At 46.6% G+C, this 12,654-nt stretch overlaps 1 protein-coding gene across 1 annotated transcript in view; it reads right to left on the bottom strand.

Moving 5' to 3' along the window:
* LOC110538173 (SH3 and cysteine-rich domain-containing protein 2) overlaps positions 1-12,654 on the bottom strand; it is a 48,264-nt gene that overhangs the window by 20,661 nt on the left and 14,949 nt on the right. Inside the window, exon 2 of the mRNA XM_036938230.2 lies at positions 2,456-2,813. Coding sequence (XP_036794125.2) covers positions 2,456-2,813 — 358 coding nt within the window. The remainder of the gene's footprint in view (positions 1-2,455; positions 2,814-12,654) is intronic.

The raw sequence follows: 12,654 nt of genomic DNA, 5'->3' as shown, positions 1-12,654 counted from the left end.
ACTGGAAGAGAGAGGAGAGACTGGGAGAGAAAAGAGAGACTGGGAGAGAGGGGAGAGAGAGGAGAGACTGGGAGAGAGAGGAGAGACTGGGAGAGACAGAGGAGAGACTGGAAGAGAGAGGAGAGACTGGGAGAGAGAGAGGAGAGACTGGGAGAGAGAGGGGAGAGACTGGGAGAGAGAGGAGAAACTGGAAGAGAGAGGAGAGACTGGGAGAGAGAGGAGAGACTGGAAGAGAGAGGAGAGACTGGAAGAGATAGGAGAGACTGGGAGAGAGAGAAGAGAGACTGTGAGAGAGAGGAGAGACTGGAGAGAGAGGAGAGACTGGAAGAGAGAGGAGAGACTGGAAGAGAGAGGAGAGACTGGGAGAGAAAGGAGAGACTGGGAGAGAGGGGAGAGAGAGGAGAGACTGGGAGAGAGAGGAGAGACTGGGAGAGACAGAGGAGAGACTGGAAGAGAGAGGAGACAGAGGAGAGACAGAGGAGAGACTGGGAGAGAGAGGAGAGACTGGGAGAGAGAGGAGAGACTGGAAGAGAGCGGAGAGACTATGAGAGAGAGGAGAGACTGGAAGAGAGAGGAGAGACTGGGAGAGAGAGAGGAGAGACTGGGAGAGAGAGGAGAGAGGGGAGAGACTGGAAGATAGAGGAGAGACTGGGAGAGAGAGGAGAGACTAGACGAGAGAAGAGAGACAGGGAGAGAGAGGAAAGACTGGAAGATAGAGGACAGACTGGAAGAGAGGAGAGACTGGAAGATAGAGGAGAGACTGGAAGAGAGAGGAGAGACTGGAAGAGAGAGGCGAGACGGGGAGAGAGAGGAGAGACTGGAAGATAGAGGACAGACTGGGAGAGAGAGGAGAGACAGAGATAGGAGAGACTGGGAGAGAGAGGAGAGACTGGAAGAGAGAGGAGAGACTGGAAGAGAGAGGAGAGACTGGAAGAGAGAGGAGAGACTGGGAGAGAGAGGAGAGACTGGAAGAGAGAGGAGAGACTGGAAGAGAGAGGAGAGACTGGGAGAGAGAGGAGAGACTGGAAGAGAGAGGAGAGACTGGAAGAGAGAGGAGAGACTGGGAGAGAGATAAGAGAGACTGTGAGAGAGAGGAGAGACTGGAGAGAGAGGAGAGACTGGAAGAGAAAGGAGAGACTGGGAGAGAGGGGAGAGAGAGGAGAGACTGGGAGAGAGAGGAGAGACTGGGAGAGACAGAGGAGAGACTGGGAGAGAGAGGAGAGACTGGAAGAGAGAGGAGAGACTGGGAGATAGAGAGGAGAGACAGAGAGGAGAGACTGGGAGATAGAGAGGAGAGACAGAGAGGAGAGACTGGGAGAGAGAGGAGAGACAGAGGAGAGACTGGGAGAGAGAGGAGAGACTGGGAGAGAGAGGAGAGACAGAGGAGAGACTGGGAGAGAGAGGAGAGAGAGGAGAGACTGGGAGAAGGAGGAGAGACAGAGGAGAGACTGGGAGAGAGAGGAGAGAGAGGAGAGACTGGGAGAGAGAGGAGAGAGAGGAGAGACTGGGAGAGAGGAGAGACAGAGACTGGGAGAGAGAGAGGAGAGACTATGAGAGAGGAGAGACAGAGAGACTGGGAGAGAGAGGAGAGACTAGGGGAGAAAGAGGAGAGACTATGTATGAGAGAGGAGAGACAGAGAGACTGGGAGAGAGAGAGGAGAGACTAGGGGAGAAAGAGGAGAGAGAGAGACTGGGAGAGAGAGGAGAGACTAGGGGAGAAAGAGGAGAGACAGAGAGACTGGGAGAGAGAGAATGGGAGAGAAAGAGAAGAGACTGGGAGCAATGAGGCAGGCTACAGGACAGCTGGATCAGCTGGTGCGTTGAAGAAAAAATTATGACGTAAGCAAACACAAGCAAAAACAAAGAGGAATAAAATAGCTTCTGCAATCAATCATGGTGACAGGAAGTATATTTAGCAAAGAGGAAAAGAGTATGAGAATGTTAAACCTCTACACACGCAGCAGCATATCAAATCAAGGGCACGTGAACACGCAAACTAGACTTGCCCTCAGCTTCTCATTCCAATCATACTGTATGCTTTATGTCTGAAATACACACAAGAGCGGAGTGTAATACCATTCCTGTGGTACCTCTGCTATTCTCCTGCATAAATTCCAATTATAATCCACCTAATGTTTGCTTCACTGTTATCAATATTACATTGTTATTGCTATTGAATAGGAATGAAATTACGTGAGTAATTTAAACTAATTATTCCAGTCATTAGCTACCTAGTCAGGTGCTGCCTTTGAAGTCTGTTCACTTAATAGTCAAGTGGATTCTAGTATAATGGATAGTGGCTGTGACCTAATAAAGTAAGGACAATGACCAGCTAGAAATACAAGATCAAGTAACCAGGAGAAATGGCTGAATGACGCAACTAATCCTACATAGACACTGAGGCCTAAGCAGGCTGGTAGTGTCGAGAGGCCTGGGAGTAAAGTAGGCACCTTACCCACGATCAGGTGCTTGCAGAGCTGGCAGTGGGTGGGCTTGCGGAAAATGTGCTCCTGGAAGCAGTGGTTCACCTGCGTCAGTGGGCGGGTTGGGGGCGGGGCCTTGGAAGAGAGCGAGGGGGAGGGGCTTAGAGACGGGGAGTGGGAGCAGAGGGAGGGGTTGGGGCTGAGTGACGGAGAGCGGGAGGGTGAGCATTCACTGGCGAGGGGAGAGCCAGGGGGCGGGGAGGGGGGTGGCGGGTCGGTGATGAAGTCTGGGGGGAGACGGGCGTCACTGTAGGACCTCTGGAAGAAGTTCTCCACGCTCTTACTGCGCATCAGGGTCTTAAAGGAGAGGGAGCGCTTCAGACGCTGGAGCTGCAGGGAGGGAGAGAGGAGAGCATCAGGAGAACATTCACAACAGGTATCAACACGTCAGGAACTTAAAGGAGAGGGAGCGCTTCAGACGCTGGAGCTGCAGGGAGGGAGAGAGGAGAGCATCAGGAGAACATTCACAACAGGTATCAACACGTCAGGAACTTAAAGGAGAGGGAGCGCTTCAGACGCTGGAGCTCCAGGGAGGGAGAGAGGAGAGCATCAGGAGAACATTCACAACAGGTATCAACACGTCAGGAACTTAAAGGAGAGGGAGCGCTTCAGACGCTGGAGCTGCAGGGAGGGAGAGAGGAGAGCATCAGGAGAACATTCACAACAGGTATCAACACGTCAGGAACTTAAAGGAGAGGGAGCGCTTCAGACGCTGGAGCTGCAGGGAGGGAGAGAGGAGAGCATCAGGAGAACATTCACAACAGGTATCAACACGTCAGGAACTTAAAGGAGAGGGAGCGCTTCAGACGCTGGAGCTGCAGGGAGGGAGAGAGGAGAGCATCAGGAGAACATTCACAACAGGTATCAACACGTGAGGGATTTCACAGGTACAATAACAGGTGTACGTACCAGTTGTTCCCCCGAGAGGATGAACAAGCAATTTTCCATTGCCAATTCGTTTCCATAGAACATGTAGTTCCATAAACAAGTGATGTTGACTCACCATTTCATGAAAAACCAACAGCACAAAAGGACATTAGCACTCGCATGGAAAATAATCATTTGTGAAATGCCATTTAGTTGGGTTTCATGTAAGGTTGCTAGCCCGTAACCCACTGGGCACAGACGGCAATTCAAAGTCATGTCAAAGTCATTTAGTTGAAATGACATGGAAACATCATTGACTCAACCAGATTGTGCCGAGTGGGAAGGCTTTACGTTGAGGTTTGAATGTGTGTAAATACAATTTCCCTGGTTCGGCAGGAGAGAGGCTGATGAAAAGGACTGTTCCAGTTTACCCAGCAGCCTTATCACCAGCTATCAGCAGCCAATCGCATGGCTCCTTATCTGATTCAGTATCTTTACAGGGCCAATTACAGGGCCACCAGCCTACCTCTGGCCCATTGTCAGTGTGAGTGCGGGTGCTTGGCTTAAATGGTAAACATACACACATATCACACACACCTATACATGCAATGCACATATACACACACATACTTTCACACATACTGGGGCCAAGCTTCCTGCCATCCAGGACTTCTACACCAGGCGGTATCAGAGGAAGGTCCTAAAATTGTCAAAGACTCCAGCCACCCTAGTCATAGACTGTTATTTCTGCTACCGCACGGCAAGCGGTACCGGAGCGCCAAGTCTAGGTCCAAGAGGCTTCTAAACAGCTTCTACCCCCGAGGCATAAGACTCCTGAACATCTAATCAAATATTTTACACTGCTGCTACTCTCTGTTATTATCTATGCATAGTCACTTTAATAACTCTACATCAATGTACATATTACCTCATTTACCTCGACTAACCGGTGCCCCCTCCCATTGACTCTGTACCGGTATCCCCTGTATATAGCCTCCACATTGACTCTGTACCGGTATCCCCTGTATATAGCCTCCACATTGACTCTGTACCGGTATCCCCTGTATATAGCCTCCACATTGACTCTGTACCGGTACACCCTGTATATAGCCTCCACATTGACTCTGTACCGGTATCCCCTGTATATAGCCTCCACATTGACTCTGTACCGGTATCCCCTGTATATAGCCTCCACATTGACTCTGTACCGGTACACCCTGTATATAGCCTCCACATTGACTCTGTACCGGTACACCCTGTATATAGCCTCCACATTGACTCTGTACCGGTACACCCTGTATTGACTCTGTACCGGTACACCCTGTATATAGCCTCCACATTGACTCTGTACCGGTACACCCTGTATATAGCCTCCAAATTGACTCTGTACCGGTACACCCTGTATATAGCCTCCACATTGACTCTGTACCGGTACACCCTGTATTGACTCTGTACCGGTACACCCTGTATATAGCCTCCACATTGACTCTGTACCGGTACACCCTGTATATAGCCTCCACATTGACTCTGTACCGGTACACCCTGTATTGACTCTGTACCGGTACACCCTGTATATAGCCTCCGCATTGACTCTGTACCGGTACACCCTGTATATAGCCTCCAAATTGACTCTGTACCGGTACACCCTGTATATAGCCTCCACATTGACTCTGTACCGGTACACCCTGTATTGACTCTGTACCGGTACACCCTGTATATAGCCTCCACATTGACTCTGTACCGGTACACCCTGTATATAGCCTCCACATTGACTCTGTACCGGTACACCCTGTATTGACTCTGTACCGGTACACCCTGTATATAGTCTGGCTATTGTTATTTCACTGCTGCTCTTTAATTATTTGTTACTTTTATTTATTTTAAAAATATATTTTTTTCTTAAAACTGCATTGCTGGTTAAGGGCTTGTAAGTAAGCATTTCGCTGTAAGGCGTATGTGACAAATAACATTTGATTTGACACACACACACACACACACACACACACACACACACACACACACACACACACACACACACACAGGATTATTGACACAGCATCCTTACCCCACGTATTGTACATGACGTGACTATCATTCATTCCTTATCAGCTCTACTGACCGAGCTGTACCTGCATGACTGATAAATGAACACATGTCAAAGCCATCACTCCTGTATCCTGTCTCTCTGTCTCTCCAACTTGCATTGATTACCTAAATAAATACATGTCGCTCAACTGACTGATGATCTCCCCAGGCACAGGTTGACGTTTATTGTTATGAATCTTGCCCTGGAGGCAGAACTGAACCTTTTCTACTAGCAGGGCCAGCTGCAAAGTCAAAATGGGCTATTATCGTAAAAATGTATGGAAAACAAAAATGTGTTTTTTAAAAACGTTTAATTTAAGGTTAGGGTAAGGCATTAAGATTAGCAGTGTGGTTAAGTTTAAAACCCAATTTTATGACTTTGACTGTGCTAGCTAGTGACCACTGCAGAGCTGCCTCCAGGGCAAGATTTATGACAATAAATGCCAACCTGCTCCTCAGGCCAGAGATACTGATTGATGATCATACATCATGAAGAGTTAGGTGTTATGGATGGTGCTGTGGTGAAGTGTCTGTCACAGAGACACCATGGAGGTGACAGGAGGAAGAATAGCTAGCAGAGAGAGAAGGGCGTTGTCCTCTCCTCTGTCTCTCCTCTGTCTGAAATAAAAGAAGGGACCAGGGTAGGCAGACACACCATTGATCCACCACAGACACAGCTCCCTGCACTGTGCGTGCGAATGCACATACGCACACACACAAACACACACCGGCGCACACACACACTCTCTCTCTCTCTGCCCGTCGGTCTGCTGCTCTCAGGGAATAGGAGATGAAAACAGTTTGTCCAAGAGAGCGTGTGAGTCAGAAAGACAGATAGCTACCCAGTGTCCCTGTGTACGTGTTAATAGGCGTAGAAGTGTGTGTGAGTGTACCGGTTTGTGTCGAGTGTGTGTTTCTCCCCGTGTCAAATCATTTGATTACAGCTGCTCATCTGAGTCGATGACGATTGAAGTGGAGAGGCGGTTTGGTTTGACACACCTGTCAGCGCATCGCTCCCTACGTAGCGACCATAAGGCGCGGTGCAGTGCGTCATGCGTTTGTCCAGAGCATGTTAAGTCAGAGGAAAGAAGCGTTGGCGTCATAGTAACAGAATCTAGATTCTATTTCTATGGTCGGTTGTAGCAAACACGTCTCAATTAGAGCGTATCTAATCAAGCCTCTGTGCTGTTCTTCCCAAATAGCACTCTATTCCCTTTTTAGCGCATATGGGCCGTGGTCAAAAGCAGTTCACCATTAGATAGAATATGGTGCCATTTGGGACTCGGCCAGAGAGAAACCCTCGTTAAATCTATTTTAGTTGAGACGGCCGCAGCTTATTATCTGAAGTAACGCCAACATTAACCTACAGTACTGCCAGTTGGCTTCATGCATAGTAATCCACAAGGGTCCAGTTCATAATGACTGTTTGTTGTCATTTACATGTGGATTAAGTCCTTTGCATACAATACCTTATGTGACCTAGCTGCTGTACAAATCCAACCCTGGCATACATATGTGTGAACTAGTCCCTGAACTGCTTTATTCAATGCCTTTCCTTTGCAATTTCATGACAATAATCCCAGAAAGTCGAGGGATCGTTTTGCACCAGCCTCTCCACGTCCTGTGTAGTCACGTGGGTCGTGCGTCAGCCAGGCTAAGAGAAGGACTGCCTCAGAGGAAAAGCTTTCTCTATCTCTCTGTCTTTTCATTTCTCTCTCTTTCTCTTTCTCTCTCTCTCCGTCTCTCCCATCCCTCCCTGTCCATTTTTCTCTCTGCCCCCCCCCCACTCTGCCATATATCATGGGCATCCAACCCCCGCCCTCAAGAAGAATCCCTCTCTCTAGTGTCTGTTTGTCTAACTGTTAAACTCCCAGGTCAAAGCTGTGCTGAGCAACAAACACTGTTGCAGCCCTGGGAGAGCCAGAGGGTTGTTTATGGACAGCTCTCAAAATGAAAAACAAGGGAACAAACAGAACACACAAACACACACACGCACGCACACACACACATCCCTTGAGTTTTGCTCTGTCTGGAGATGCAAGAGAAACGATTGGCAGACGATACAGTATAAATAACCTGCTGGGAAACTTCCCTAAGTCCAAATGAATAATGTCGAAAGAGACACGCATGCACACTGCACACACACACACACACACAAAACACACATTTTCTCTTTCTTCTTGTTGCTGTTCACTTGTTAATGGGATGCAAGCAGCACAGGGGGAGGGGGCATTGGGAGATGTTGTGCTGTCTGTCTTTTAGAACATTATTCCAGTGAAACAAAGGTCTCTGTGAGAAGTTTGATCCAAAGCAGTGACTTATGCTTTGTGGTCTTGGAGTTGTTGTTGAATTTATCCCCCTCCAATATTTCTCCTCTCCTCAGAACCAGCCCTTCCTTACCTCTCTGACTCATGGGTGTGTTACGTAAAGATATGACACTCACTCACTTTTCCCCGTTGCCCAGGCTGGCGCATAGGGCAAAGAAGATATGACACACAAAAGTAAAGATATGACACAGCTCATTTCTACTCCAGTATTGTTTTTTTGTGTACCTAGTTATCTATTATAACTTGTTTTAACTGTCTGGTATTAGTTGGTAAGGAAGTATTGTATCGGAAGGCAAATTTCAGTGCAAGCAAACAATCAAGTATAATCTTATTTTACCATCACCCAGCAATCCCCTCCCTGACCGGACCAGATTATTGTTCAGACTGCAGCAGGTTGACTGCAGCAGGTTGACTGCAGCAGGTTGACTGCAGCAGGTTGACTGCAGCAGGTCGACTAGCTGGCCCTGGGGACACACAGGTGTCTTCATATTCTTCACTCCCCCCACCACTCTCTGTAGACATCGTCTGACCCAATATCTCCACTACTGCCTCCACACTGGGTTACTTCCATAGCTATTGGTTTAGAGTGCACACATTATGTAAATTCAATAGAAACATCAACCAGGTTTAAGTGCTACACTAGGTGATCATTCTGCTGCAGTGATCCTGCTAGAAGCACCACAGCAGAGTGGCTCCATCCCTGACTGCTAGATCAGGTCAGGACACTGGTAGAGTTAGATAGATTAGATAGAGTGATAGGTAGGTAGGTAGGTAGGTAGGAACAGTAAGGTAGGTAGGAACTGTAGGTAGGTATAAAGGCAGATAGGTAGGTAGGTAGATAGATAGATAGATAGGCAGGCAGGTAGGCAGGCAGGCAGGCAGGCAGGCAGGCAGGCAGGCAGGCAGGCAGGCAGGCAGGCAGGCAGGCAGGCAGGCAGGCAGGCAGGCAGGTAGGTAGGTAGGTAGGTAGAAACAGTAAGGTAGGTAGGTAGGTAGGAACAGTAAGGTATGTACTGTAGGCAGGCAGGCAGACAGACAGACAGACAGACAGACAGACAGACAGACAGACAGACAGACAGACAGACAGACAGACAGGAACAGTAAGGTATGTACTGTAGGTAGGTCAGTAGGAACAGTAAGGTATGTACTGTAGGCAGACAGACAGACAGACAGACAGACAGACAGACAGACAGACTAAGGTATGTACTGTAGGTAGGTAGGTCAGTAGGAACAGTAAGGTATGTACTGTAGGCAGACAGACAGACAGACAGACAGACAGACAGACTAAGGTATGTACTGTAGGTAGGTAGGTAGGTAGGAACAGTAAGGTATGTACTGTAGGCAGACAGACAGTCAGGAACACTAAGGCATGTACTGTAGGTAGGTAGGTAGGAACAGTAAGGTATGTACTGTAGGTAGGTAGGTAGGTAGGTAGGTAGGTGGAATGTAGGTAGGTAGGTAGAAGGTAGTTAGGAACAATAAGGTATGTACTGTAGGTAGGTAGGTAGGAACAGTAAGGTATGTACTGTAGGTAGGAACAGTAAGGTATTTACTGTAGGTAGGTAGGTAGGAACAGTAAGGTATTTACTGTAGGTAGGTAGGAACAGTAATGTATGTACTGTAGGTAGGTAGGTAGGAACAGTAAGGTATGTTATGTAGGTAGATAAGTAGGTAGGTAGGAAGGTAGGTAGATAGATAGATATGTAGGTAGGGAGGTAGGTAGGTAGTTAGGTAGGAACAGTAAGGTAGGTAGGTGGGTAGGTAGGTAGGTAGGAACAGTAAGGTAGGTAGGTGGGTAGGTAGGAACAGTAAGGTATGTACTGTAGGTAGGTAGGTAGGTAGGTAGGTGGAATGTAGGTAGGTAGGTAGAAGGTAGTTAGGAACAATAAGGTATGTACTGTAGGTAGGTAGGTAGGAACAGTAAGGTATGTACTGTAGGTAGGAACAGTAAGGTATTTACTGTAGGTAGGTAGGTAGGAACAGTAAGGTATGTACTGTAGGTAGGTAGGTATGAACAGTAAGGTATGTACTGTAGGTAGGTAGGAACAGTAATGTATGTACTGTAGGTAGGTAGGAACAGTAAGGTATGTTATGTAGGTAGATAAGTAGGTAGGTAGGAAGGTAGGTAGATAGATAGATATGTAGGTAGGGAGGTAGGTAGGTAGGTAGGTAGTTAGGTAGGTAGGTAGGTAGGAACAGTAAGGTAGGTAGGTGGGTAGGTAGGAACAGTAAGGTAGGTAGGTAGGTAGGTAGGAACAGTAAGGTATGTACTGTAGGTAGGTAGGTAGGTATGAACAGTAAGGTAGGTAGGTAGGTAGGTAGGTAGGAACAGTAAGGTATGTACTGTAGGTAGGTAGGAACAGCAAAGGAATGTACTGTAGGTAGGTAGGTAGATAGGTAGGTAGGTAGGTAGGTAGGTAGGTAGGTAGGTAGGTAGGTAGGTAGAGAGATAGATAGGTAGAAGGTAGGTAGGAACAGTAAGGTGTGTACTGTAGGTAGGTAGGTAGACGGAAGGTAGGAACAGTAAGCTGTGTACTGTAGGTAGGTAGGGAGAAGGTAGGTAGGAACAGTAAGGTATGTACTGTAGGTAGGTAGGTAGGAACAGTAAGGTATGTACTGTCAGTAGGTAGGTAGGTAGGTAGGTAGGTAGGTAGGTAGAATGTAGGTAGGTAGGTAGGTAGGTAGGTAGGTAGGTAGGTAGGTAGGAACAGTAAGGTATGTACTGTAGGTAGGTAGGTAAAAGGTAGGTACAATAAGGTATGTACTGTAGGTAGGTAGGTAGGTAGGTTGGTAGGTAGGTAGGTACTGTAGGTAGGTAAAAGGTAGGTAGAAGGTAGTTAGGTACAATAAGGTATGTACTGTAGGTAGGTAGGTAGGTAGGTAGAAACAGTAAGGTATGTACTCTAGGTAGGTATGTAGGTAGGTAGGTAGGAACAGTAAGGAATGTTATGTAGGTAGGTAGGCAGGAAGAATAAGGTATGTACCGTAGGTAGGAACAGTAAGGTATGTACTGTAGGTAGGTAGGGAGGAACAGTAAGGTATGTACTTTAGGTAGGTAGGTAGGTAGGTAGGAACAGTACAGTATGTACTGTAGGTCGGTAGGAACAGTACGGTATGTACTGTATGTAGGAAGGTAGGCAGGAACAGTAAGGTATGTACTGTAGGTAGGTAGGTTAGAACAGTAAGGTATGTATTGTAGGTAGGTAGGTAGGAACAGTGAGGTATGTACTGTAGGTAGGTAGGTGGGAACACATTGTATCCTTAATTTACTGAAGTGTTTCCATTATTTTGGCAGTTACCTGTAGATGACAGATATATAAGATAGATAATATAGATAGATAAGATAGATAGATGATATAGATAAGATAGATAGAAAGTAGGTAGGTAGGTATGTACTGTAGGTAGGTAGGAACAGTAAGATATGTACTGTAGGTAGGTAGGTTGGAACAGTAAGGTATGTACTGTATGTAGGTAGGTAGGTAGGTAGGTAGGTAGGTAGGTAGGAACAGTAAGGTATGTAATGTAGGTAGGTAGGCAGGAACAGTAAGGTATGTACTGTAGGTAGGAACAGTAATGTATGTAATGTAGGTAGGTAGGTATGTACTGTAGGTAGGTAGGCACAGTAAGGTATGTAGGTAGGTAGGACTAGTAAGGTATGTACTGTAGGTAGGTAGGTAGGTAGGAACAGTAAGGTATGTAATGTAGGTAGGTAGGCAGGAACAGTAAGGTATGTACTGTAGGTAGGAACAGTAATGTATGTAATGTAGGTAGGTAGGTATGTACTGTAGGTAGGTAGGCACAGTAAGGTATGTAGGTAGGTAGGACCAGTAAGGTATGTACTGTAGATAGGTAGGTAGGTAGGTAGGAACAGTAAGGTATGTAATGTAGGTAGGTAGGCAGGAACAGTAAGGTATGTACTGTAGATAGGAACAGTAATGTATGTACTGTAGGTAGGTAGGTATGTACTGTAGGTAGGTAGGCACAGTAAGGTATGTAGGTAGGTAGGACCAGTAAGGTATGTAATGTAGGTAGGTAGGAAAAGTATGGTATGTACTGAAGGTAGGTAGGCAGGAACAGTAAGGTATGCACTGTAGGTAGGAACAGTAAGGTATGTACTGTAGGTAGGTAGGGAGGAACAGTAAGGTATGTACTTTAGGTAGGTAGGTAGGTAGGTAGGTAGGTAGGTAGGTAGGTAGGTTGGTAGGTAGGTAGGTACTGTAGGTAGGTAAAAGGTAGGTAGAAGGTAGTTAGGTACAATAAGGTATGTACTGTAGGTAGGTAGGTAGGTAGGTAGAAACAGTAAGGTATGTACTCTAGGTAGGTATGTAGGTAGGTAGGAACAGTAAGGAATGTTATGTAGGTAGGTAGGCAGGAAGAATAAGGTATGTACCGTAGGTAGGAACAGTAAGGTATGTACTGTAGGTAGGTAGGGAGGAACAGTAAGGTATGTACTTTAGGTAGGTAGGTAGGTAGGAACAGTACAGTATGTACTGTAGGTCGGTAGGAACAGTACGGTATGTACTGTATGTAGGAAGGTAGGCAGGAACAGTAAGGTATGTACTGTAGGTAGGTAGGTTAGAACAGTAAGGTATGTATTGTAGGTAGGTAGGTAGGAACAGTGAGGTATGTACTGTAGGTAGGTAGGTGGGAACACATTGTATCCTTAATTTACTGAAGTGTTTCCATTATTTTGGCAGTTACCTGTAGATGACAGATATATAAGATAGATAATATAGATAGATAAGATAGATAGATGATATAGATAAGATAGATAGAAAGTAGGTAGGTAGGTAGGTATGTACTGTAGGTAGGTAGGAACAGTAAGATATGTACTGTAGGTAGGTAGGTTGGAACAGTAAGGTATGTACTGTATGTAGGTAGGTAGGTAGGTA

This window comes from Oncorhynchus mykiss, chromosome 12 (assembly GCF_057628025.1).
Source record: "Oncorhynchus mykiss isolate SJ-2025 chromosome 12, ASM5762802v1, whole genome shotgun sequence".
In the NCBI taxonomy this organism is placed as follows: domain Eukaryota; kingdom Metazoa; phylum Chordata; class Actinopteri; order Salmoniformes; family Salmonidae; genus Oncorhynchus; species Oncorhynchus mykiss.
This window is presented reverse-complemented; position numbering and strand designations above follow the sequence as displayed.